Source organism: Monodon monoceros, unplaced genomic scaffold, assembly GCF_005190385.1.
Source record: "Monodon monoceros isolate NGI ecotype Baffin Bay Population unplaced genomic scaffold, NGI_Narwhal_1 Super_Scaffold_8, whole genome shotgun sequence".
Lineage (NCBI taxonomy): Eukaryota > Metazoa > Chordata > Mammalia > Artiodactyla > Monodontidae > Monodon > Monodon monoceros.
In genome coordinates, this window is record NW_021703785.1 from 12,772,656 (window position 1) to 12,800,047 (window position 27,392).

At 40.2% G+C, this 27,392-nt stretch overlaps 1 protein-coding gene across 4 annotated transcripts in view; it reads right to left on the minus strand.

Annotated features, from left to right (window-relative positions):
• The window catches only part of MBNL2 (muscleblind like splicing regulator 2), a 152,349-nt gene that overhangs the window by 5,935 nt on the left and 119,022 nt on the right, over positions 1–27,392 (minus strand). For 2 of the 4 annotated variants that reach the window (XM_029210390.1, XM_029210388.1), the window contains one exon: positions 20,103–20,197. The exons of the other annotated variants lie outside the window; for them this stretch is intronic. In XM_029210390.1, the coding sequence (XP_029066223.1) occupies positions 20,103–20,197 (95 nt within the window). The remainder of the gene's footprint in view (positions 1–20,102; positions 20,198–27,392) is intronic. 4 annotated transcript variants of the gene reach the window in all.

Consider the following 27,392-nt stretch of genomic DNA (forward strand, 5'->3'; position numbering starts at 1 on the left):
TGAACTCATCAAAACTGAGGCTGATATCCAAAATTCCTTCCTCAACCTCCAGGCACTGCAGCCCATGCTTTTTTGGAAAGGTCAGTCGAAAACTCCCCTGGGGGCTGCCAGCATATGTAGAGGTCAGAGAAATAGCTACTACACTAGGTCCCCTAAAAGTCCCCTCCCTGAAGCATCGTTATTGTCTCTGTTTTAATTTTAATAGATACTCCCCTGATTTTCCAGGAGGTACTAAGAAATTTTTATCAAAGCCTTAAGAGCTATGTCAGTATTGCCGGTCATATTTCACAGACATGGAGAAGGCAGCATGAACAGTGTCAGCTGGCTTGCACAATATACCAAGTACTTGTGCAAACCAGCATGAGCTTAGAGATGTTAGCTCACTCTGCTCCCTGGCATGGGAATCCCCTCCAGGGTGTAGTGACAGTCTGCGATGGGACCAGGAGACAGTGATTCCAAAGAGCAGGTCTGCGCCTCTCAGGGTGCCAGTGGAGGTCAGTGCTCAGAACCCCTCTGGGAGCTTGGGAATCAGGGAAAGGCGAGGCCATGGGGTAGGGCCTAAAGCAAACAGAGCCTGGAGCACTGGATGAGAGGCAGCAATGACTGTGTGCAAGAACCAGGTGCATAGCAACTGCTGATGGACCTGTGGGCTGCTAGGCTCCCTGTTAGGTCATCCCTGCCTGGGTGGTCAACCACATCCTACCCTAGGCCTCCTCCAGACGGATGCTGCAAACATGTCTGCTTATGACAGCAGAAGCCCCTACCCAATCAGAGTTCCACCGCTTCAGCTTCTAAGGAGCCCTGGCAAGCTGTATCATAGGAAAGAAATCGAATATATTGAACAAGTTGTATTTCTGTTTATCTCTCTGCTAGACTCAAATAAGTATTATTTTCTATAACAGAATCATGATGAAGATGGGGATTAAATTATTAAAATAAGATTCTAGCTAACCTTTTATGGTAAATCAAAATCTTGAACTGAAAGCATTATTTTCAATTTCTTTTTCCACTAAAAGGAGAACACACAAAAATGAGAATAGCTGATGCCCACCAAATCGGTGATTCTGTTTTTAAGACAAAGACACACTTGATCTCAAAAAATGATTGCGTCCATAAATCTTCAGTGGACCCTCTAGTTTTTTTGCGGTACGCGGGCCTCTCACTGTTGTGGCCTCTCCCGCTGCGGAGCACAGGCTCCGGACGCGCAGGCTCAGCGGCCATGGCTCACGGGCCCAGCCGCTCCGCGGCATGTGGGATCCTCCCGGACCGGGGCGCGAACCCGTGTCCCCTGCATCGGCAGGCGGACTCTCAACCACTGCGCCACCAGGGAAGCCCGGACCCTCTAGTTTTAACAAGAGTGTCTGCAGGCAAAAGTATCAGTTGGCTGCAACAGAGTCTGCCAAGCAATGAACATCTCCTTTGCATTTAAGAATGTAAAGATGCTGCTTAATCCACATCTGTAAATTATTCCCATATGAGCCCAGGACACAATGAGTCTTATTTGTATATACTGAAGACAAAATACGAATGGCCTCAAAGAACATTAAATGGGTTGTTTCCCCACCAAATGTGTTATGAGCAGCCATTTAATAACCCCTGCATCCCCAGTGAAATGCCTACCGTTGACTCACAGTGCAATGGCAGTCAAGCTCATTGCAAAGAGGACCGGGTTAGGCACTGCCTGAATACTAAGCCTACTGGGGCTAGGCAGGAAATGTGCATAAGTGGGTGGATCAGCCTGGAAGTGTGGCAGATGGAAGGGCCCGTGCCTAGAAGGAATGGAGCAGCAGGTACTCACCTCCAGCCACCTGTCACCTGCAGAAGCCTGGGCTCTATAGTGCCTGACCTTTCCATCTTCCAAAAGAAGCTGGAAATTCAGCTGCTGATTCACATTATGGAAAACAACTCTGTATGGGTCAGATATATCTTTGGGCTGAATTCAGCTCTGAGCTGCTAGTTTGTGTTCTCCTTGAGCCTTACTTTCTTGAAGGAGATATCTACTAAGCCTGGATTGCTAGCTTCCTGAGCCGGGCAGTAGCCAAGGCTGAAGGCATCATCCAGGGAGGCAGCGCTGGTGATGGTGGGCGGGATCAAGAGAGCACGTCTAATGGGGAGTTCATCCTGCAACTTTCAGACATTTGGCTTTCACCCAAAGGAACAGGGTACTTGAACCACCAGTACCTTCTACCTAAGAAGAAATTACTGACCTCCCTTGACTGATTCACCAGATATGAAATATACATATTGCCTTGTCTTTTCCAAGATGATGATGGATTCAGAATGAGCCATCATGTGCCCTTACCTTTGGTGTGCACTTGAAAAAGAGCTGACCAGAGTGAGAAATGCACTCGGTTGAAAGCAAAATAGTCTGTGCAGAAGCTGAAACACTGAACTTGAAAGCATGAATACCACGAACTCAACAGCGGAACTAACTAGCACTCATGCAAGAGGGTTCAAAGAAGACAAATCAACATATAATTTCCTCAGTGCTTCACAGGTATCAAGTATTAATACTTTCTGAGTTTTCTACCTTGTGGCTGATCTCCAGGAAATGTACATATAAATAATTTTGGAAATTGTGAGCTTCTAGATGACTTCTAGACATGTTCGCACTTCTTATGTAAATGTGTTCATTGCACACATTCAGAGATGTCAGATGAGTTATCCTTTAAAATGTTAGTTCAGTAGTAAATTCAGTAAGAACTCTTACTCCTTGGCTTAAATGATAGAAAAAAACATTTCAGTGAAAAGACCATCTGTTTCTAGGGATCCAAACCACGAGAAACAGTTAGAAAAGAGGGCTAATGAATGTTTTAGTTAAACATTCAATACTAACTGTCTTTGTAACATTGAGTTTGGAGAGGTAGATATAATATACCTTATCAAATATCTGTGTGGCCTTGCTGAAATCTGAAGGAATCTCAGTGGATCTGCATACCACTAGCATAAGAGCTCAAGCAGACATTTCCAAGCAGGGCTGTTGCATTAACTGGGTCCACAGCACAACCGAATTTCGTAAGGACAGGGGCACTGTCTCATTCTTCTTTAGATCCCTAGTAAAAATGATGGGACTAGCTATATAGGAGGCACTTCTTAATTACTGGTTGCATGGATGGCTGAATAAGTAAGAACTTACCGAGGCATAATGCCACAATGTTGGCATCTACAGAAGACCAACAGGCCTCTCACAAGAGAGAGGTTGCAGTGGAGGCAGGAAAAGAAACCCTTGGAGAGTTTACATCTCTTACCCTTTCAGAGCAGCTAAGGCTTCAGGAATATCCAAGAAAAAGAAACATTCATCCCCATCCCCCCACCCCATGTTCTATATAGATAAAAGGAAAAATATTCCAGGCTGGGGGCAGAATCACTCAGAGGATGGAAACATGGCAGATAAACAAAAAAGGCACCCGAAGAAAACTTCTAGACTTAGAATATTTCTTAGAAATCTCTTCTCATGGTTACAGGGCCCTGTTTCCTCAGAAGATAATTAAAGAAAGGGATGTTTCACTGTCTCCTTAAACAAAACTTATCATTAATCTAAAAATAGACAACTGGATGGAATTTCCTAAAAATATGGCCAAGCTAAGGAGGCCAGCCTGTTGCTCACCATCCCAGTATCTTTGTCTTTATTCACGGTATTCTTCTTGTTCTCTCACTCATGTCGCTCTTCGCTACTTTCCACTGGTGTTCCTCCGTCCTCCAGGCCCTGCGTTATTTAATATTCTCTGCATCTTCTCCCTAGCACTCCACACGTCTTCTCCATGGAAGCCTCTACTGTCTGAAATTCCCTGGTTTTGTCTGAGAGGTGAAACTTGTATTTTGGTTGAAGCAAACTATACAAAAGCAGAAAGACATTTGTACATCTTCGGCTGCCAGAGAATTCTGTACTTAATTCTAGGGTAGATTACTATAGATTAGCATACTATGAATTATTAACATCGAAAGCAAATGCCTTTGGCTTCTTGGTGGACATATGTTATCAGAGTAATTCTCGTGATATGTGTTGATCAATGAACACTTTCAAGAACTTTGACTTATTTCATGACTATTTGTAAATTTTGTTTTTGAAGATTTGTTTTGATGTGGACCTTTTTTAAAGTCTTTATTGAATTTGTTACAGTATTGCTTCTGTTTTCTGTTTTTGGTTTTTTGGCCGCGAGGCCTGTGGGATCTTAGCTCCCCGACCAGGGATTGAACCCGCACCCCCTGCATTGCAAGGCGAAGTCTTAGCCGGGGGACCACCAAGGAAGTCCCAGTATTTGTAAATTTTAATTGTATAAAAAGTTCAAAGATAATTAGAGGTGCATGAAAAGACACTTTGAAAACCAGTCACATTCATTATTTGAGCGGTGCGTTTTTCCAGGGCAGGGCAGGGTCTTCTGCCGTATTTGACTTGTTTTCCAAGTGCAGTTTTATTTATACAGAAAAGGCATATACTGGGTTGTGGGAGAAAATTCTCAAGTGTGACAACCAGTTTCACTCTTGGGAAGAGCAACCTGAGGTTGGTGGGAAGGCCCACAATATTTAGCAGAACTTAAAGAGCACTTCAGTGCAGATTATTGTTTTGCCTTCTGTCATTAATATAAAGTTTACACTTAAAACTCTAATTCTTCTGTTTTCAATGACATATCACTTTGCTGATGACTCACGACTGTCTAATGTTTTCCACTCTACGATATTTGAACAAAAAGACTTTTCAGATATACTTTCTAAGAATTATCATTTAAAATACTACTAACTGAGTTTTTGTATAAAAGGCAATAACACTGGCCTCACTGAAAATTACTGACGAGGGTCCACACTGGCGATTAATATCATCTGGATAAAATACATACATGGAACTGCTTGATTTGAGTAAGATCCCACTCCTTGCATGAGTCCAAGTCACCTGGAAAAATCCAGCCTCTTGTGAGTATTGCAGCGATGCTTTGATCATGATTCCCAACTCCACCCCTGAGGGAACGCTGAGGCTTACTTCTGTTGCTTTCATGGTGAGACGGGAATCTACACCTCAGATCATCTAAAAATCCATACATCATTCATGGGTGACTTTTTCTCCAAAATGATATTTATGTGGAAGAAAGGAAAGGCATTTGAGACGAGATTTTGTATTCCTCATGCTTCCCCCTGTTGCTATAGCAGTGTTGAAAAGAGAATCGCATTCGGGAGTGTTGTGTGCTCATTCAGGAAGAGAGGGGCTATGACACCATGTTTGCTCTGCAGGTGCCAGAGCAGGTCGAAGTAGAACAAAATGCTAGATTGGAAGGGCCACACGACAGCCAGGAAAAAAGAAATTGGCAAATCAATTATAGCATCCAAGGCAAATGCGAAAGAGGGTGGTGTGAATGCATCTGGTGGCCACCCAGGACCAGGTTCCAGCTTTTACCTTCCTTTTCATCCTCTGGCATTCTTGGTTCCACGCCGTACATCCCATTCCTACTCCACACACCTTCCCCAACAAACATTCCAATCACGCAATGAACCATAGACTGTGATTCCTCTACGCTCAGCTGGTGGAGAAGGTGAAGGACTTTCCTATCACACGCTGTCTGGGGCTTTGGGTTAAGCATATGCTTTTGGCATCTTTCTTGAATCCTAAAGATGTAGAAACATCCATGCACATGGTATTTAGCCTCTTTCATGCTGTGAGCACAATATTATCCTTGAGCAATGTCACCAGTTAAGTAAACTATTATAGGCCAGCCTGGAGACCTAACCATCAAATCCACCACTGTCTCCATAGGAAAATTACTTGAGTTCCAAGCCAAGTGGCAAAGGGAATTTTGAACAAACATTTTTAAAATTAGGGACTGTATGTATATTAAGGAAGGCTAAATTCCTCTACTACATCAAGAAATAATATATAATAATTGGGCCACACTATTTAAAAATATTGTAAAATATTATAGAAAAGGTAATAAGATATTTTTCTAAAAATATTAAGTTTAGAATATGTGCAGTGAGATACGGAGCAAACAAGGCTGTCTGGGATTAGACAGGCTGCCCACATCTGAGGCTACTTCAGGGAAGGTGACCTCTGGACATGAAGGGAGAATCTAAGAAAACATTTTTTCTACCTTTAAAAACCAGTTTATGCAGCGACTGAAAAGAAATTCCAAAAGCATTCCTTTAAACCTGTTTTTTTCAATATGGAGTTTTGCTCCCAGTAATAAATTGAAGAATCAGGCCAAGAAAAATCACAGAAGCAAGATCCTGCTGGATTCAACATTAAGTCCCCAATCTTGCTCAGCGCCCTGCTTTTGTATCCACTACCATTATGTTAGACTTAGGATCCTGGGCACATCTTGGCCGTAGTAAAACAGTGGAGCAGAATGTATAATTCAGTCTGCTAAGAACTGGCTTTTAAGACACCAAAGGCAGAAAAGTAACCAAATGCTGGGATTCAGTGAAAAGAAGGGTAAGTTAATGTCATGCACAGGACGTGAAGTGTGCCTTTGTGTATTGTAGTCATCTTCCACATTTCTCAAATTGATAGGATGACACTGCCATTTAAAAATTTCCAGCAAAAGTAGTTTTGTTTTGTTTTCTTCCTTTTTAGTTCTTTGCCTGGGTGTTTGTGTATGTGTGTCAGAGAGCGAGAGAAAGATGAACAAAACCACTCCATGTGTGTAAAATAATGGTGCAAAGGAAAAATCAAAGAGAGTCCTGGAGTGGAATTTCGGGAGGCTTGTTTGTGCCACCAACCAGCTTTGTGACCCTTCTGGGCCTTAGTGTCTCACTCTGCTTGTACCACATTGGCATCTCTGCAGTGTGGTGGGTAGTTAACCAGGTTGCCATCTGTCCTCCCTAATAACTCCTCAGAAAGTGCCCTAAATATCCTGGTATAATAGATGGCAAAATAGAAACCAAAGGAAGAAAGCAAGCTCCTACATTCTCTCTTATTTCTCTGTTACTACCTGTCCTCCCTCAAAGCTCAGTGCTTAGGCCCATTCTTTCAGCTTCTCTACTTTTGGAGGTGATCCTTATTATATAATAATTACTTTGACTGTAATTACTTACATGTTGGTTTATTGCCTGTCCCCTTGACAGTGTAAGAGCCACAAGAACAGGGACTGCTTTGTTCATTGCTGTATTCCCAGAATTTTGAATTTCACATGACACATAGTGGGCTCTTTATAAACATTTGTTGAGAAAAAGTATGAAGATGCATTGCACTGGGTTAACAGTGGGCTTTTGTTATGGCCTCAGAATAGACTCAGCTTCTAGCCTGCATGGTTCACTGAGGAAGAATTTGCATTTGCACTCAGTTACCTGTTTCATGAAAAGAGAACTCTTAAAGGAAAACACAGCAACAATAAATAATTTTTAATGTGAAAAGAATAATTTTATACTATGGATTAAAAAAAACAAAAGCCTACGTATAATTAGGCATCTTTCTTTCCAATCCTAATTCTTTCTTCTTTGGAGAAATGTCTATTCAGATCCTTCACCCAATTAAAATATTGTGGTAAAGTAAGCAGAGCATAAAACTGACCATTTTAACCATTTTTAAGTGTACGGCTCAGTGGCATTGAGTGCACTGACACTGTTGTGCAGCTGTCACCGCCCTCCGTCTCCAGAACTTTTCGTCATTCCAAACTGAAACTGTGCCCATTAAACAATAACCCCTCTTCTCCTTTCTTGCCAATACTTAACGCCTCCTTCCTTCTTTCCCTCCCGTCCTTCCTTTTATCCTCCCCATTCTGGGCTTCAAAATGGAATTTTTCTGTTTGCGTACCTGAATCGTCATCGATTCCTTGGGATACTATGGAATTGAGCTCTATGGTTTTACCTACAACTGAATTAACCTCTAGTCGCTCCTTTCACAGTTGCCTCCTCCAGGCTGCCCAAAACATTCCTTCTCAAGTAGAACGAATCAAGTAGTGATGTTCGTTTAACCTGAGATTTATATGAAGGTAAGGTTCTGTGAAAACAGTGGAGATAAACAGTATCTCTCTTTTAAAATTATTGTTTAGAAAAAAAAAAAAAAGAGTCCTGGATGAAAGGACTCCTCCTGGTAGACTCTTTTTTTACAGAAGTTTCTTGCCAGTTTACCACCCTTGGAAGGGTGAAATGGTGCCCTCATTCATTTACTTTCTAGCTCTTGTTTACTGGACTGAAATTTGAATTTCCTTGTTCGTCTCATCAACTAGCCGTATTTTCAGACATTTCTGATATCGAACTTGGATTTTAAAAAGGTTTGCTTCTACTGGAACTTTCTTCTTAAATGGTTAAAACTTTGTAAACCAATAGGTAAATTCAGTAGTTAGCAGTTTTTAAGGGAACCATATAAAGAACTTCACCCCAGTCCTACATTGACCATAAGCTCCAATCTAATTCAAATATGGTGGAGACACAAGAGAACAGGATTTGGAGATCAGTGAACCTGAGTTCTAAAACTGTCCAGCCACTTCCAACCTGCTTGAATCTTAAGCACATTATTCTTTAAAATTTGCTCTCCTCTGGAAAATGGATGAGACACTTCACAGAGTTCTACTGAATATTAAATTAAATAATGTATATAAAGTGTCTGATATGTAGTAGTGTTTTTTGATAAATGTTGCTTCCCTTCCCTTGGTCTATTTATTTGAAAATTCATAATCCTAAATAAAATTTGGTTTCAGCTTCTACTTAAATAGGCATTCAACTAATAATTTTGTGCATTTAAATATTATATGATCTGTATGACACTCCATATGTGTTGATAATAAATTTGATTTTGATGAGATTAGGATTTTCTAAGATGTCAAATGCACTTCCCTTTCTGTGTATGTATATCTTGACCTGTCACTGACAACTAAATAAATATAGGCTGAACTTCTTTATTGTTCGTGAAAGTCTTGACTGTCATTCATATTAATCATTTTCCAAACTAAAATCTTTTATTATAAAAGCATCAACATCCAGTACCATACAGTGATCAAAGTCTACTGCAATAGAAAGTTACATCCCTGGTGGTCCAGTGGTTAAGACTCCACGCTTCCACTGCAGGGGGCACGAGTTCAATCCCTGGTCCGGGAAGTTCTGCATGCCACGGGGTGTGGCCAAATAGATAAATTAATTAATTAAATTAAATAATAAATAAAAAATCAAGTTAAAAAAAAGTTACATCCCATGGGAGGCAGCATCTCCTACTCTTTAAATTTAGATCCAGTTCAAACCCAGCTTCTAGACCTAATAACTGTGTTACCATGGGTAAGTGATTCAACATCTTTTATTCTTAGTATTTCTCTTCTCTGTAATGGGACTCAAACGTTGTCCCTAATGCATAAGTAGTTGTGAGCCTTAGATAATGTAATTAACAAGTGCTTGGTGGTAGTAAGCAGATGCTACTGTTATCCTGTGGTAATAGTTCGCCTATTTTAATTTCCTAGGCTATGCCACAAAACATGAATATGAATATTTTGACAAGGTATAGCATTTACTAATAATTCTTAGATCACTGGGCTTAGAGCAAACCACTATTTATGGACGCTTCTGCACACCCAGTCTTGTCTAATAAACACCCATACTTCAATTTTCAAACCTTCACCTCTTCTCAGATAGGTTCACATAACCAGCAGGAAAAATGAGGGGACTTAGGTTATGAGTTTATGTTAAAAAAAAAAAAAAAAAAAAGAAAGCAATCCTTAAACACAGTTTTCCAAGGCAAAGGAATATGGTAGGGTTTTCTTCTCATTCTTCGCACACACCTTAGATCTCCCTATTTTAACTTCTTTCCTTGTTCAAGGCCATCCTTAATGTTACAGGGGTCAGAGAAGACCAAAGAAAAGAAGATGAACAATAGGAATTGATTCAAGCAATTCCTTTTCTCCTGGATCTTCATAACTAAAGTGGTTCTCTGGCCCTTTCAAATATCTCGGGATAACAATGACAAGAATTGAAAGAATGACTAATGGAAGAGTTATGAGCAATATTTTGAGAAAAAGAAGGAATTGAGTTTAACATCCTTGGGTATCTTTTTGATTCCTCCAAAACCTTTCTAAATTTTAAGGAGGAAGAAAATCCATTGACTGTTCAAAAAAATGTATAGCTAGCATATTCATGCTGGATTGTGGTTTGAGGGAGGGAGAGAGGACTAAGCATGGTGTTAGGAGATCAGTTTCTAATCCCTTATGTAACCTTGAATGAGTCACTTAACCACTGTAGGTCCTTTTCCTCATTATAAAATGGAAGGTTAGGAGCTTGGGGGAGGTTGTATATCTGGTTTTGCCACTTAATAGATGACCTTGCACAAGTTTTTCAGCTTCTCAAAGCTGCAGTCTCCGTATCTGTATATTAGGGAGAAGAATATTTCCTTACAGGGCCATTTTGGGTTTTAATGAGATAGTTCGTATAAAAGCTTAGCATGATGTCTGGCACTTGGTAAGAGCTTACTCATGGAGAGACACTTGTGTTATCTTTGTGCTGTCTGTATGCTCTGTAGTACTTTGGGGTCCCTTTAATGATCATTTAAAGCACTTTCTCAGGAAGGCAGTGTGGTGAAAGGGAAAAAACACTACCCTAGGCAGGACACAGACAATTGGGTTCTAGTCCTGGCTCTCTTATTATTTATGTGACTTGGGTAAGCCACCTTACTGATCTGGGGTCTTGTTCCAATTTATAATGTAACTTGCATCATCATTTCCCTTTTCTGTTATTGTAGAAGTATGGCATGGTTGTAGTCAGTTTGCTCTTTTGACTTATCGCCTTTCATAACTTTGATGTAGTTAATGCAGGTCTTGGGTCAGACCTGCAGTGCCTGAGGCAACAGTGACTATGGGAAAATGGGTGACGTTTTACAGCATTCAGCTTAATGATGCTGCTTCCAGAAATGCATTGTGGTAAATTCCGAAAAGTGTCTGTATTCGATTATAGGAAGCTCATCGACGTAAACTCTGAGATCTTTGGAAACTCCAGAGCAAGGAGAGTGACGATAATACTATAATTTGATCACTGACAGTTAAAACAGACAGACCAAAAGTTTCAGCACATTCTATGTGGCGCCGAGGCATGATGGAGTCTAAGTGCTAGACTAGCTGTAGTTTTTCATAAACCAGTGTCAGAAAATACCAGGCAACAAATTTCTCCTTTATAGTACAAATAAAAGTGAAGAAGTGTCAACAGGAGCCATTCTACTTATGTAAGTCATCGGGAGAAATGTCTTGTAGAAGGTTGATGTGGCGGGGAGCTGAAAGCTGGTGAATCCACAGATACTATAGAAACTGGCAAGAGCTGCTGGGAGAGTAAAGGATCAAAATGCCTCCCTGAATTTTCTTGATTTTCTTAGTTACTGTCTGTCCTCCTTCATAGCTTCAGGTTCTGAATTCATGGATTCAACCAACCATGGATAGAAAATATTTGAAAAAATAAAATTCCAGAAAGTTCCAAAAAAAAACCACTTGAATCTGTCATGCGCTGGCAACTATTCACATAGCATTTACATTGTCTTAGGTAACGTAGAGATGATTTAAAGTAGAAGAGAGGATGTGCGTAGGTTATATGCAAATGTGCCATTTTATATAAGGGACTTGGGCATCCATGGATTTTGGTATTACTCGGGGTCCTGGAACCAATGCCCCACAGATACTGAGGGACGAATGTATTCATCCTCCCCTCCCCACATTTTCCCTTTTCTCTTTATCCCAATTTTATCACTTCATCAACAAAGTAGCTTCCTTACCAGTTAACCTGCGCTCAGCCCATCCCAGCTCACACCTACCCACTCACTTCCTGTAGATGAGTGTTTGCAAGTCTCTCGTTTCGCATTTTGCTGCCCTGCCCTCAGCCTGCCTTTTGACCTCCTCAGTAACCTAACCTCTCCTCACCTGCTCAAGGAGATTTTCTAGTCCTGCCCACGTGTGTCTTCCCTTCACTCCCTCACTCACCGCGGTGTGGCCTTTAGTGCGTGTGAGCTACACTGTCCCCCACTTTAGATCTGATGTAGTAATAGCTGCTCTGTCTGCATCTTTTGTGGGATAAAGTCCGAAACTGATTCTGAAACTCCTATCTGAGCCGCGAAGGCTACTGGGGAAGAAGGTGGGATAAGGGGGAAGCATTGACCTCAGGGTCAGAGTTTTGAGGTCAAATGCAGGCCCTTCTACTGATTAGAGCCACGGCCACATCTGAGCCTTGATGTCTTCACATGTTAAAGAGCGAGAATAGGGCCCATCTGATAGGGTTAAATGTGAGAACACATGTAAAGCATGATGCTGGTACATTTATAATGCCAGTCTCCTTGCCCCTTACCCCACCCCCAGCTCTACCCCTTACATTTCACTCAGGTCAGGAACAACCTCACCAGTTCCTTATCTAATTCCTACACATCCTTCAAGACCTGCCTCTGCACTTTTATACACAGTAGTGTGTATATGTTAGTCCCAAACTCCTAATTTACTCCCCCGTCCCACTTAGGGCCAAGGCTCTGCCGTGGAGCTTACTTCCCATGCAATAGTGTTTGAATCCTTGACTATTTCACTTTGTGACCTTGTCTGATTGCTTCACATCTCTTTGACTAGGCAGTAAACTCCTGGGTACCCTCAGCACCTCCCCACACTGGTGGCCTCTAGAATGTTCAGCAGACTCAGCCAGGTCTGACCTTGGAAGCCATTGACTCCTGATGTGGCCCAGAGAGAATGCTGGAAGAGGCTGAGAGGCCGGACCTCATGCCAGTTTGTCTTTGACTCATCATGGCGTCATATCCAGTAAGTGAAGTGACAGTCAGGCCAGCTTTGTGTCAGGAGACGGCAAGGATCTCTCCTCTCCATCCACCCACACAGCAAGGCTGTCAACTTCCCCAAACATGCAGGTAGAAGTGTGGGAAGGCAGGCAGCAGTGGCAAAACTTGGGGAGATAGATGCCTATAAGTCAAAAATTTTCTCTGTTCATAGCAACTTTTATTAAAAACGAGACCCCATTCATCTTTCAACCCTTGGCAATGGATCCAAATTCCTGCACTGTGCCTAGTCTCTCTTTCCTTACAAATCTAGAGCTGGAAATAAACACACATATAGGATGAGCTGTATATTTATTCCTCTCAAAGAGGAAACCTATGATTAGAAAAATGAGCATGATTTTATTATGGTCAACAAAAGCCAAAGTACTGCTGGGAATATAACTTTTCAATCTAAAAAGATTCCCCCAAATTCCATCAAAATGCAAAAGAGGATGGGATTTGAAGTAAAATAAGTAGGACGATCCATCAGGCAGTCAAGTTCCACATAAGGACCCTTGACATTTTCTCTTCAACTGCACAAAATTGGAACTGATATTATGTCTTTAGGAGCTGTATACAAAAGAATTCTACTCAAGTTTCTCACCATGAGGTGTAAATTATTCATGAAAGATGAAAATGTACTAGATTACAACACTTAACATAACTTAGCCTTTCCTTGGAGAATCTGCAAATACATATATTAATTAAACCTCATGGTAGCTCTGCAAAGCAGCTGCTCCTGAGGCAGGAAAATAAGAGGCCTTTTTTCTTCTTATTTTCTGCTTTCTTGAAGAGAAAAAATAATCTGCCTCTATATGGTTCTCACAGATCCAGCTCCACCTAAGACATACGGAGCGGCCCTCCCACCTCTCCTCTCCACCTTAAACATCTTTTTTTTTTTTTCACCAGACTAGCAAGACTGGATTCCAGTGCCCCAGCCACGTTGCACCATGGAATTTAGACTCAAATTGCCAAGCAGCTTTAACCAATGGTGTTAACTGAACGTAAACGCCGCCATTTTTATTGTTTTGATTTTTTTATTTGAAGAGATATACAGCAGGTTCCAGTTAATCTCCCTCTCTCTCCTCCTCTGTCCCTCCACCCCTCTTTCTCTACACACACACACACACACACACACACACACACACACACACAGTCCCTCTCTCCACAAAATATTTGATATGGCGATTCTGCCTCATTTGAGGCAACCAGATCCATTACTGAAACGGAACCTTCCTCTATAGTTAGAATATCAGCACAAAGTTAGAGAAGGCTGAACAACGTTAGCATATTATGATGCTGAGATGGTGTCTCAGCCTGAGCACTATTAACAGGCCCTGGATTTGGACAGTTGCTGTCCAGGCCCTTTCAGAGCACAACATACTTGGGGCCCAGCTGCTTTCTGTTGACTGTTCTCAGGACCCAGCAAACTGCAAGAAAGGAGTGGTTCACAGTTTGATCATCCATGCAGGGAGGCCAGTCGCTCTACTGTATATTTCAGGGGAGGGAACTAACAGGGGTCTACTCCTCCCACGCTGGGGCCTTGCAGAACCCAGATTTTTCTTGTGAAAAAACACAGGCTCCAAATGGGTCAAGTGGTGAATAGTGGGGAATGTTTAATGCCTCCTACATTTGTCTGAATATAGTCCTAACAGATGGCTTTGAATAATAGATGTTTTAGAAAACTCTTTGGGATGAGAGATTAAGTAAAACATGACCTTACCTTTCTAGACTTCTTGGTTAGGATGGGGTGACTTACTGTAACTTTGTATATAGAAATCCAAGAATCTATATACAAATAGCTTTGAAGTTGTGTTCATGTTTATATGTGAGAAATGAGTAAAATCTGATGCTCTTAAACTTTTCTCATCTCCCTTTAGTAATTTGTAGCAGGCCTGATAAAGCATAATATAGGTATCTGGTTGCATGTAATTCTTTTGTCTGGTAAGATACCGTTGAAATTGTTATTATATATATACTAATCAGGCATTTCTGGAAAATGGGGATTTTCTGACTTACCAAATATCCCAATAAATGGAGGGCTAGGAATGTATAATATGTTATTAACTAATTTTCAATAAACTCTTCCTAAGGCCAGCTTTCTGTTGAATGGATTTAGTCTTTGGAAGAGGATTCGGAAGATGTGATAAAACCTTGAGGTCATAATTAAACACCAATCAGCACTTTTTGGAGATGTAATTAGTGTTGTTAACATATTGCCAGAAATATAATTGATTTCACCAGCTTTAAAGGCACTGCGTGGGATGCTCCATTAAAATATTCCTAATATCCAGTATGTAAGAATTTGCCTTCCTAGCATGGACTCATGACCCAGAATGAATTAGATGAATAACTGCCCTCCGCGTCCACATAGCTCTAACTGTGGACACGTGGACAACACGTATTCACTCCAAATCTGAAGGGACCCTTTCTTCCAGGCAAAGGCCTGGGAGGTGTCTGAGCTTTTGTGGCTCTGATGTCTCACTCGGGTAGAGAGTGGGGAGCTGCATATTAGGCGCAAGTACCCTGGAGTCATTTGCCCAGGGAGTCCATCCAAAGGCTATCCTTAAATTCAGGTCCTACAGAGGCAACTTCCTGTGGTTAACCTTTCATGTCAGCCCAAATCTCTTCTTCTGCTACATGACATTTATTTGGACAGGTTTTGCCATAGTATGAAACCATTTTTATGTTCCTCTTTGGCTAAACGTGCCTCTCCCTATGTAACAGGCAAAGGCAAGGCAAAGTCGGCCACTCGCCGGCTGCCACTGTCCCACTTCAGGCTCTTGTGAAAGCCTCTCCATGGTCTCTGCAGACTCTCCTGCCTTGTCTCCATCTGCCTGCTCTTCTCAGAGTTGTGTTCCGTCACTTTCCTGCTTGAAAACCTTCAGTGGCCAAATAAAGGCCAGCGAACCCTTTACCCTGTCATTTAAAGTCCTACACACTCGGAATCAAACCTATGTTGTAGCCGCTCATGAAAACTGGTGCTCTGGCCAACGGGATTGTTAGTTTTTCTCTGCTAAGCTTTACACTTCCCCACCTTTGTTGTATATCAGCACTGTCATTCCATCTATCTAATGATGATGCTTTAAGGAACACACAGATAGAATCCTTCTGGAATTCAGAGGATAGAAAAAAGAAATTCTAGCTGCAGGGGTTCAGGGAAAGACTCAGAATACAAATTGTATTTCAATTGGGCCTTCAAGGATGTTATCAGGTAAGGTGAATAATCTCTGTATATAAATGAAGAAACTAAGATTTAAAATATATTTACTAGGAAATTATTTTCTCCCCTTTTGAAATAGAATGTATTTTTGAAGTAAAAAAATAATAAAGCAATGACAGGATAGAGTACCATAATAATTTAAGTTAGAGGGATTTCAATCTGCACTCTCATTTTATTAAATAAAATTTCTTATAATGTGAAAAAAACTAGATAATCCATATACTAAGCTGCTGACCTCTCCTTTTTCACTGTATACTCTAAGATTAAATTGGCTTCAATATAGGCATCTATAGATGTATATATACATCCTGACCTTCTATTAGCGAACTGAAATTGACTGACTTATATAGTACCTGGGTTTTCATTTCTGATTTCCCTTGTCACGATGCTACTTGTGAGATGAGTGGCAGAGGCTGGGAGTAAAGTCCAGGGCCATGATTCACACAAAAGAAGCCCATGAATCTGCTTCACCAGGACTAATGACTAATTCCTTTTCACTTCTCGTCTTAGTTCTCATCTTACTTGTACAGAAATTATTCATACTTTTCAGTCTACTCACTGGGTATAATATAACATAGACTATTAATAAATAGTTCTATATCATAATTAATATATATCAACTATGTATATGGTTTCTAAATGTGACCTGGCTATTACATAACTAGCCTGAAGCTCTGCTCAGATTCAGTTCATCTCCCCAGCTTAGAATTCACCTCAGTCTGAGCTGCATTAGCAGAACTCCTTCATTTTTCCCTAAAGCAACAGAGCTTGCTGCTATTGAGTTTCACTTTAAAGACAGTTTTACCTGTGGAAGAAGTGACTTCCGTTCATTTATAATTATAGAGAGAGGCAGTGTAGCATGGTGGTTAAGAGCAAGGCCTCTGGGATCAAACTGCCTGGGTTTAAATTCCAGCAAGACCATTTATTAGATGTTTAACTTTGGCTAAGTTGGTTAACCTTGGTTTCAGTTTTACTGTCTGTAAAATGGGGATGACAGTAATATTTATAACACTGTAGTAAGGATTGAGTGTATCCTATACATATGTATTCTTTCTCATATGATATATATAATATGATATATAAAAATATGTAATGTATTATATAAGAGAGAAACCATTTAGAATAGTATCTTGTATCTATAAGTAATTTGTTAATAATAATATTATTATTATTAGGTGTAACTTGTATATTAAGGCCCAAAGACCTTAATTGAAACAGGAGATAGCTGTTGGTAAATTTGTTTATTGTATTTTTGTTTATATATCTACTCCCAGAGCTAAATAACCAAAAAATAATTTTCTATTTCCCAGAAGTATTTGGATCTTGTCGTCGTTTAATTTCAAACTGCAAGTCTAAGTTCAGTTAAAACTTTCATTGCTGTCACCTTGATTAAGCCCTGAGGGTAGAATTTATAGATTTATTGCCAGTTCAACTTGACTCACCATGGGGTAACATGTGAAGGAAACCTGGGCCGGAGGAGCTGTCATGGGATGTTTTGGTCTATGTTCTTTCTTCTCTGAATGACTTGTATCTTATTACAAATACTTACGAGATTTGAACTATTTGAACTGACAGTCTAAATTGATCAAATGAACTAAAAAACTGTCGAAACCCTACCACATTTTGTGTTAAAGACAGATGGCTCAATGAAGGGAAAGAAGGGAGGATGCGTATCATGCACTGAACTCTGAAATCATTAGCACCACTTTCTACTCTGTGTTTACCTTTATAATCTCATGCGTTGGGCTTAGCACAGCAGGTAAGGAACCATAGGTTTGTTGAATCTTAGAGCTGAAAGGGACCTCGGAGGCCATCTAGTTCTAATCTTCCTTTTACAAGTGAGGAAACAGATTCATTTTGTTTAAATGACATGTAATTCACATGGACATGATTCAGTGTGAGTTTAAAGGGCGAAATCTTAATAAGATGAAAACTTGTCATTTCACAGCCATCAGAAATCTCTCTGAATTCTGAACTCTTGGGCACTAAAAGAATTTCCAAATTCTTTTGTAACTGCTTTGCTCTTTGAAACTTGTTGAAAATACATTAAGAATATCATATCTGAAAATTTATGTTTACTACTATTTCTTTTTCTGTTGTCTTCATGTGCAAGCAGACCTTCGTTAAGAGTCATCACTGAAGTGCAGTCCAGCAATGATTACATCTGATAAACTGCAAAATGGAGAATCTAGGATTCTTGAAGCTACTGTCAGGTACTCCTGTAATTATACTTCTTTGGATTTAATTGACGTTAACTTGTTAGTTCCTTTACCAATCACACTCTGCTGAAAAGTGATATATTTTAGCTTCTGAATAGTTATGCTTCCCCTACACACATACATAAACCTACGCATACGTATGCAATCTCAGTTTTTTCTACCAAATTGAGCCAAATAATCATTAGGCTGGAAAAAGATTTATGATACATGATCAAGAATTTATCATAATAAAGGGACTTATCCTAAAACTCCAAAATAGTTCTTTATCTTGACTTCCTTTCCATTCCCAGGAAAGAGCTCTCTGTATTAGAAGTCCTTAACTTGCCGTAAAGTATAACGTTACATTCCATTGTAACGAACACTCTATTATGCTTGAAACTTGCTTTCTGATGAAAGGACTTTATATAAAACTTCTGCCCCAAATCGCAAAAACATGGTTCAGGAAGACAGGACTTAGACATAAAAGAAACCTTTCCAGTTTCCCTACTAAGAATGACCATGTGAAAAGAGGTGCTTTGAACCTAATGATGGAAGGACGCACACTGTCTCTCCCTTCTGCCATCCCATCATTTAAAAAAATCTTCGCAGCTAAGAAAGTGATTTGCTGTTCTTTGTTCTATCTGTTTGGAAGCTGAGCTGGCTTTCCTTAGAGGGAAGCTGGCATGTTGAGGTGGCGAGTGAAGAGCTAAAGCGTTGTCCGCAGTTGGTATTGCCTCTGAGGGCCTGCTTGGCCTCTCCTCCCTCCCTCCTCGATCTTTTCTGCTTTATCAAAACTCAGAGGGCACAGGAGGAGCTCCCAGGATTTTACTTTTATTCCTTCATATAAGTGCACTCACGCCTATCTTTTCAGCAATGAAACCTATGGCTCTGGAATCACTTATTCACTAGAACTGGGAAAGAAGCGTGACTCCGCCCTTCCCGCCTGCAGAATGGAGTTTGGAATCCGCTATTTATGCCCAGACATGATTTTTTCCAGTTTATCCCGTTAGCTGGGACCTTCCCTCCACCTCCTCCTATATGTCTCGTCATCTTTTATCAGTACAGTTGATTTTATTAAAACAAAAATCAAAACAAAACAAAACGAGAAAAAACCCACTACACTCACAGCAAAACCAGAATGGCTCTTCTGTGAAGGGAGAGCATGCACAATCAAGTGTTTTTCCGAGCATGTGAGAGTTTATGCTTTTACGCCTCTCCTGGGACCAGAAGCACATGTTTGCAAGTTGGTTGGCTGGGGTTAGGGTTACAGTCAGCCTGTGACGACAGGAAACAGCCAGCTGGCCCTCCCTGAGAAAGAGTCCATCCGAGGTCTCACTGGCACATGCGTTAAACCAAAAGAATTACACGCCCCTAATCAGTTATATCCAGCCTTTTTGAACTCGGTGGCCCCGTACTCTTCTTCCAGGACCGTTTGTCTCTCACCTGGGAACTAAGCGAGTTTGGGAGCACATAGGACCCAGGTGAAATGTTAACAAGAATCATTCAGACCTCAAATTTGACACTAAGGGAAAAGGGGAGACTTTTCTAAGAGGAGAATTTTCTTTTCCTCCACAACAGATAATAGGGTCTCTGAATGAACTGAATCCAAATACAGCCAGCTCTGAAGCACTCCCAGGTGAGCTTTTCTGATTTTTCTGTGACAATTCACAAAGCCCTGGATGCGTAATGCTGCCCTGAAAGGAATGTAAGCCTGTCAGGTTAATCACACAATATTAGGTACGGAAACGAACAGCGCAACACGAAACACAGCTACATCATTATTTGCAGTAAATGTTAACTCTAAATAAGTGCAACCTGTCCACAAATGCTGGCCATAAACTAATCAAAAAAAAAAAAATAAAATAAAATCTGATGGATAAACATGAAAAAAAAAAATTCTCCCTGAGAATTTTTTTTTTTTTTTTTAACTATCAGCACTCATTTAGAGTTTGGGATTTGTGAAAGAAAAGCTTTAAAAGGAGCAAACCTGATTGGCTGTGGCTGCTGCTGCGAAGGGGGCACTTGTTGCAGGAGCTGTTGCCGCAGAGACAGTGGCTGACGTAGCGCTGTGCATCATGGGTACTTTCAGGAGGGGGACCATGGGAGCAATGAACAGGAGGGTGTAGCGTTACGGTAACAGAAGTGGCATTTTGGCATATGGTGAATATCAGAGCAGCAAGCCATCATGGGTTAAACCAGCAGATGGCATGCAATCACAATGCAAAGCAAGGAAGCATATGGGAGAGAAATAAAAAAAAGGGAAAATAGCTTATTACAAGTACAATTAAAGGAAGTTTTAAAATATCATCAGTGATTCCCAGAAAGGCCAAAGCAGATTACTTTGGTTGATGTATTTATAAACCCTTTTACCTCCAGCACTAGATCGTTCCCAAGTCAGAGTCTACAGTGCCTGTAATAAACGGTGCTCCCAAAAACGTGAAATTGTAATGTCCAAATGAAGGAAGACTATGCAATATTCACTTTTAATCATCATTCTAAAACATCAAAGCCTCGATAATGTAGGCCTAATTTGGGTTAGAATTTTCTTGGAATTAATTGCAGTTAAATTGAATGTTTTGGGTCGATTTGGGCCTGCCTGCTTGAACTGGAATTACTGGGGATTGTGGTTTATTTGGGTCAATAAACAGTAGAGCAGAAATCATGGCCTTGATGTAAATTGTAACACAGTCACTGTGAAACAGCCAGACAAATTTTGCCAATGTTTATTTTTCTTTACTCTAAGTGGAACTAATCCATATGTCCTTAAGACAGACTTTTGTACCAAGGCATTGGAATGTGTGGGGATAGCTTATGTATGTACTATTAAAAGTTAACATCTAAGGGAATGGTAAGGTACAAATACTCATCACAAATAAATCAACACAAAATTAAAAAGGATAATAAAGCAAGGCAGTTGAGACGTTTGTTTTCAAAATACATCCATTTATAATTTTTTTTAAATAAATACTTCTGGGAAACTCTGATAACTCTAACACACAGCAAAGAGGAGATAAAGGCACACCACATGAAACTTTAAAACATTGATGAAATTAGCCTGCCTCTCTGATAAAGTAAGCTTTTTCTTTTTTCTTATGCTAAACCATATAAACTATAAAGAGAAACAAAATACAGATCATTAAAAAGCAGACTCGTACTTGTGGTTTTATGTCTTGCAGTGGTTGTTCTAGTCACATTAAGATGGTCATTGTCTTCAGTATACTAGTACATTTTGAAACCTATACATTAACTCTAAAGCCAAATAAACCTTCAGATCTACCAGTTCCTACAGCATTTCTATGATCTTTGAGATAAATCTCAATCAAGTGAAGGTATTGTACATAATATAAAAGACAAATAAAAAAAGGTTGGAACCTACCAATACTGGTAGCGGGTGTCATGCACAAAACTGACCCTGCATGTCATGCAATGGTAGGTGGAAAAAAGTGAATAAAGGGAAAGAAACAGGTTAGCGGTTTAGAGTTAACATTCAAAGTGAGATTGAAGCACAACCAGAAATAAGTAGGGTTAGTTAACACAGTCTTTTAGAGTCATTCACATGTTCAGTGTGGACACAAATATATCTGACTTATTTTAAGCCAATAGTTTTCATTACTTTTCACACTTTTGATTCATCTCCATTGACATGATTCTAGTAAGAATGACATGTGATAATGCAGCAGTCACCTTCCTCTAAGACCTCACAGTATCTTACAGACATTCTCAAGTTCATCCTCCAAGGTAGGAAGTGGGTATTTTACAGATGAAAAATCTGAGGCATAGTAACTACTCCAAGGTCATGCATCGTGGGAGTCAAGGCTAAGGCTAGAAATAGAATTCTGTTCCTAAATCCAGGTCAGGTTTTGTATTCACTATATCACACTGACCTTATTGAATTAAAAGTTTGCTTGTTTGATTGTAAAATGTTTTGTGTCAATAACAATATGAAAATAAAAACAGTAATTAAGATTCCGTATCCTCTAAATCAAAGGGTTGCAGGTCAGGTGAATTTTAGATTACTGCTTGGAAGCCCTCAGTGTAGGAAGACTGAGGTTCCCGTGACGGGATGACCGGATGTGTGTGTGACCTATTTTCTGTTATGAGATTCATTATGACAAAGGAGCGGTGGCTAGCAATAAAATCTAAACACTGCAGAGGCAAAACAGCACTGAACTAAGGCTGGGATAGGACCAGGGCTAGGGGTTTTTGGTGTCTAGGTGGGTAAGTGGGAGGGTGGGAAGGAGAGAGGGAGGGAGGGGGGTTTATAGCCCTTCCTTGGGAATAGCTGCCTTACCTGTGGGTGGTCATATTAATGTACTTGAATCAGAAAACGGACCATGAATATAACATATGTTGTGGAATACTGAAAAAAGAATTGTATTGAAAGGAATTATCTACTTCTGGTTCAGCTCCTTAGAGTGAAAATCAAGGTAATGTAAGGATTTAGATAACTGAAGATTGGGTGTCATATGGGTACCAGAGAAGTAGTCTTTAATGAAGGTAGGTGTACCCACTTAGGGTTTTAGAACTGCCTTCTGAGATACTGGGTGAAGAATCTGAGATGTGTACGTCTTTATTCTCTCTGCTGAACTGTTCACACCTGAGGGAGACTTTTTGCCTGATCTGCATTTTGATCAGGCCAACATTAAGTAGTCAGGAAAAGAGGCTATTTAACTGGGCCACTCCTGGATTCTTCAGCAAACATGTGCTAATATATCCAACTGAAAACACACACACAAACACCTCATGACACCCTATCTTTCTCCAGCCCTATGTTTCTAAACTTCTTCACAATCAAACTTCTGGAAAGTTACCTACACATAAATTTGTACTTCCTTGACCCCGTTTATTCTTCAATCCTCTCCAATTTGGCTTTCATTTTCACCTCTCCACTCAAACTGCATGTCATCAAAGAACTCCGTATTTCTGCAATCAGTAAGAACCCTTCCATCCTGAGTCATGGTAACATTTAGCACTTGTCTACTCTCTCCGTAATAAACTACTCTTTTCCCTTGGATTTTCTGATAACACAGACACAGACACATATGCAAACACAGACACACACACACACATACTCTATCTCTATATACTAGAGTTTTTCAGGGCTCAGTCTGGTTCCTTTTCATCTACTCTATACTTTTCTTCTGGTATGTCATTCACTCCATGTTATTAATTCAATTAAGGATTTAAATACTATCTACAAGCTCAAGGCTTCCAAATTTATGTATCCCGCCCAGATAGCTCCTCTGAGCTCCAGGTTTTTCCATCTAACTGTTTATCTGGCCTTCCTACTTGGATTTCTCACAAGCATCTCAAATGGAACATGTCCAAGTGTTGACCTTTTCCACAGCATCTGTTTCTCCACCTCAGGAAATGCTAGATGGACATCACCATCGATGTCGTAGCTCTAGCCCAAACTGAAAGTTCTCCCTGACACCACTTTCCCTCGTGAAATTCCCTGGTCCAACTCACCAATAAGACAAAGCAGTTCTGCTTCTAAAGTGCATCTTGTGTTTGTCTGTTGGTCCATCTTCACTGCCACTTCTCATGGCCTGATCACCATTTTATGATCTGGGATCGGCTATGCAGTAACATCCTAAGTGGTCTTCCTGCCTCCACTCTCGTCCCCCCCTTTAGTCCATTCTCCATTCTGCTGGCAGAGTAAACCTTCCCCAATACAGGTCTGTTCACTTCTCTGCTGGAAATGATTCATTGCCTTCTCATTGCTTTTAGGATAAAGGTTCCCATGGTCTAGTCTCTGACTATCTCCCCAGCTCACACTATACTCCTCCCCTGGCCCCCATGCACCAAGCTCCAGACAGATTAGCCTTTCATTTCTTTGAAATGAACTCATCACACTTTTGTCCTACTTCTGGGCTTCTCACAGCTCTCCCCCCCTGCCTAAAATCATCATTACCCCATTCTTCATTTTCCAGGTCTCGAGGTATATGTTGCTTCTTTAAAAAACTGTTCAATTGTTCTTTTACCTACATTCACATGCCACTTAAATCAGTTTCCTATTTTAAACCTTACTGAACTCTCTACTTTTTCATTCATTATACTCATAAAAACTTTTAATTATATACTTCTATGGCTATTTATTGAAATCCACCTCTCCTCTTCCACTGTAAACTCTGGAGGGCAGGGTTCATGTCTGTCTACGTCTGTGGGGCGCATGGTAAACAGTCAACTGAGTGAATGTTCTCAGCCACCAATGAGAGTGTGTTGGGAGCAACTTGTTCCTAAAATTTACTAAAGTACCCAGTTTGTGAATGATTTCAAAGTCAACCATGGCTGGATTCAAAATTATCCCTATAAAAATTCCATGTTATTCTCTCGCATTCCAATGTGGATGGGCTTTCTTGGAGCACTTTCCTTTCTTGGACACACCTGAATGTCACTGGGTTGCAGATCATCAACAGCAGCTCCTACAGCGACACTGGGCTAGGACTGGAACCGTCCTTTGGCTTCAGTTCAGGATGTGCCTGAAATGCTCAACCAAAGCAATGTGATGAGCATCTCTCTCTATGTGGCCTAAAAGTGATATGCATATCGGAAACACAGAAGTTTTGCAATGTGTGGCTGTCTTACTCAATGGCAGATTCTGGTCCTGATCTTTCTAAGCTCCATCTCTGCCTTTTCACCCCACTCTCTCCCACTCCCCACCCCTGCAAACACAGCCCCTTCAGTACTTTACACTGAGCTACAACGGGCAACTTGTTATTCCTCAAGTACACTGTTCCCAATCCATGCTCTTCCCCCTGCCTGGGATGCTCTTCCTGCACTGGTAAAATTTTCCTTTCAAAGTCCTAAGCAAATTTCTCCTCCTTTGGAAAGTCCTTCTTTCTCCATCTCCTTCGTCACCACCACCTACTGCACGTCCGATGGCGAATACATTGTCTCTTGCTTCCTCATTCTCAAATCGCTTTGCCCACTCCCTAAGGTAGCCCTTCACGCTTTGCATTATATTTGTTTTTTGTCGTGTTCTGAACTCCGTTGTATGCCCCTACTGGCTTTGGAACCCAGAACAGACTACGTGTTCAACAGTGGCTTGCTGAATTCAGCAGGATAAACACATTTTGCTATGGTTATACAGATAGGGTTTCCACTAAACACTGACAAATCTTTCACCAAGGTGTGTGATACACTTATGTAATAGTATGGTTTCTGATCATTAGGCAGTATTTGTGCTAGCACTTCCCTGTTCTACTTACTCTGTATTTCCAATATAATGAAATAAATCAAGGAGAGAGTCAGTAGGTCGTCTTTGCTCTGACCGGCAGAAGCATTTCACTAAGGCACTAATTCTATTAACAAAGACTTCTCAAATGTTTTCTGCTTCAGTTGCACAAACATTTCAGCTCTAGAATCTGCGAGTAGGATTATCTGGACAATTCCATGAATCATATATTCCACTTTACGGCAAAGGCACAGCCTCAGTTTTCCCATCTGCAAAATGCAAATAATTACGCCTGCCGCTTGGCGGAACTATCTTGAAGGATAATGAGATAAGAACACTTAGAGGAACTCAGAATAAACCTGTCAGAGAAATGCCAAGAATTATTATGCTGCTATTTCTGTGTGTGTGGTTTTTGTCACTTTCCTAACATAGCAAAGAAAAAGTATAACCACTAGGTTAAAATAATGCCTATCAAAAAAGGAAAAATCCCACCCACTGCAAATGTGCTAGGGCATCAACCAGGGTGATAATTATATTAGCATGGGTTTGGAGAAGAATCCCATATTTTGCATAATATTTTAAATTAATATCTCCACAGCCTGGAGGCAGAATTCCTGAAATTCAAAGTCACATTGTATCAATGGGAGAATTTTAGCAGCATATCAAAAACTTCACTGTGAATGACCCTTCAGTAAAGGGTAACTTCCAGGAGAACATAAAATGTTTTTTTGTTTCACATTTATGATAATTGTTAATGTAAAGTATTTAGAGAAAAATCAAAATGTGTCAGTTTAAAAGTAATGAGCTCCTCATTTACTAAGTTAAGAAAATTATTTTTGAACATGATCACTTAATTTTCACAGTTTAAAACAACAGTGATTAACAAAGAATGATTATTATCATTATCATTTTAAATTAGGTTGAAAATGTGGCTTATGAGAAAGAGTGCCTGAAATAAAAACTAGAGCCAAAATAAACACTGAATTTTCTGTTATGGATTTAACTGGGGGAAGGACTATGCTAATTTCCTTTTAATAAAATTATCCTTTCATCATTTAAGAGAAACGTGAAAACTTCATAGAAGTTGAAATACCATTTCAGAGCATGAGATCCACATGTTTGTTCATGTTTGTGTCATGTTACAGATGGAAATACTTCTAATCCACAGAATTAAGCGGGCTAAGACCCACTTTTCTGCTCCCAAAGCCCACTCTATGGAGAGTTGCTGGACACACTTGAACAGTTCTTAAAGAGTCCAGCAGGGGGCGGAAGTGCACAACCACAGCACCCAGAACAGCCTGTGGGTCCTCAATACAAGCATTTAATCAACTATAATCAGGCCATTGCAAACGGGACGTTATTCGTTCTTACTTTGGAAGTCTTTAAATGGTTTCCAGGTGAAATATTTTTAAATGAGAATTCTTCCAGTGATTTAACAAGTCAGTCATTATTGAATTGAAGTGTTAACTATGAGTTAGAGGCCTTCAGCCTTTTGCATGGCTTAGCTCCAGGGTTTCAGAGGCATTCCCAGGAAATGGTAGTGGCATTACTACCCAGTCTTCAGAAACAGACTTGTCCTTTTCTGTTTTTCCACTCAGTATATTCTTCCACAATTTTTTTCTCTTAAAATATCTAGTGACAAGGTCTATCAAATAAGACACTTGTAGAAATCACACAGGACCTTCAGATAAGTTTACCTTCTAGTAATTATTTTATAAACATGCTATATCAAGTGGATTACAAGTACAATCACTGCTGTGCTATAACTGTACTGAAATGTCACTAATTAAGGTTGTAATAGGACAGGGTTGAAGCCCCAATAATTACTGATTTGGAGACACATTCTACAGGTCTATGAGTCTATTTTAAGAGAAGAGCAGAACTAAAATAAGAAAACTATATACTAAGAACCACTTTACTAATGTAATTTATATTTTTTAACTACAATATAAATATTGTTAGGTTAATAATTCATTTCAAAGTGTAGATTTTATATAAAGAATAGGATAGAAATGTTTATTCAGCTCCCTCCTATGTTAATTCCTGATATGCTACAGGATTTAAGAAAATAGATAACAAACGTGAAAAGTCCACCCATGT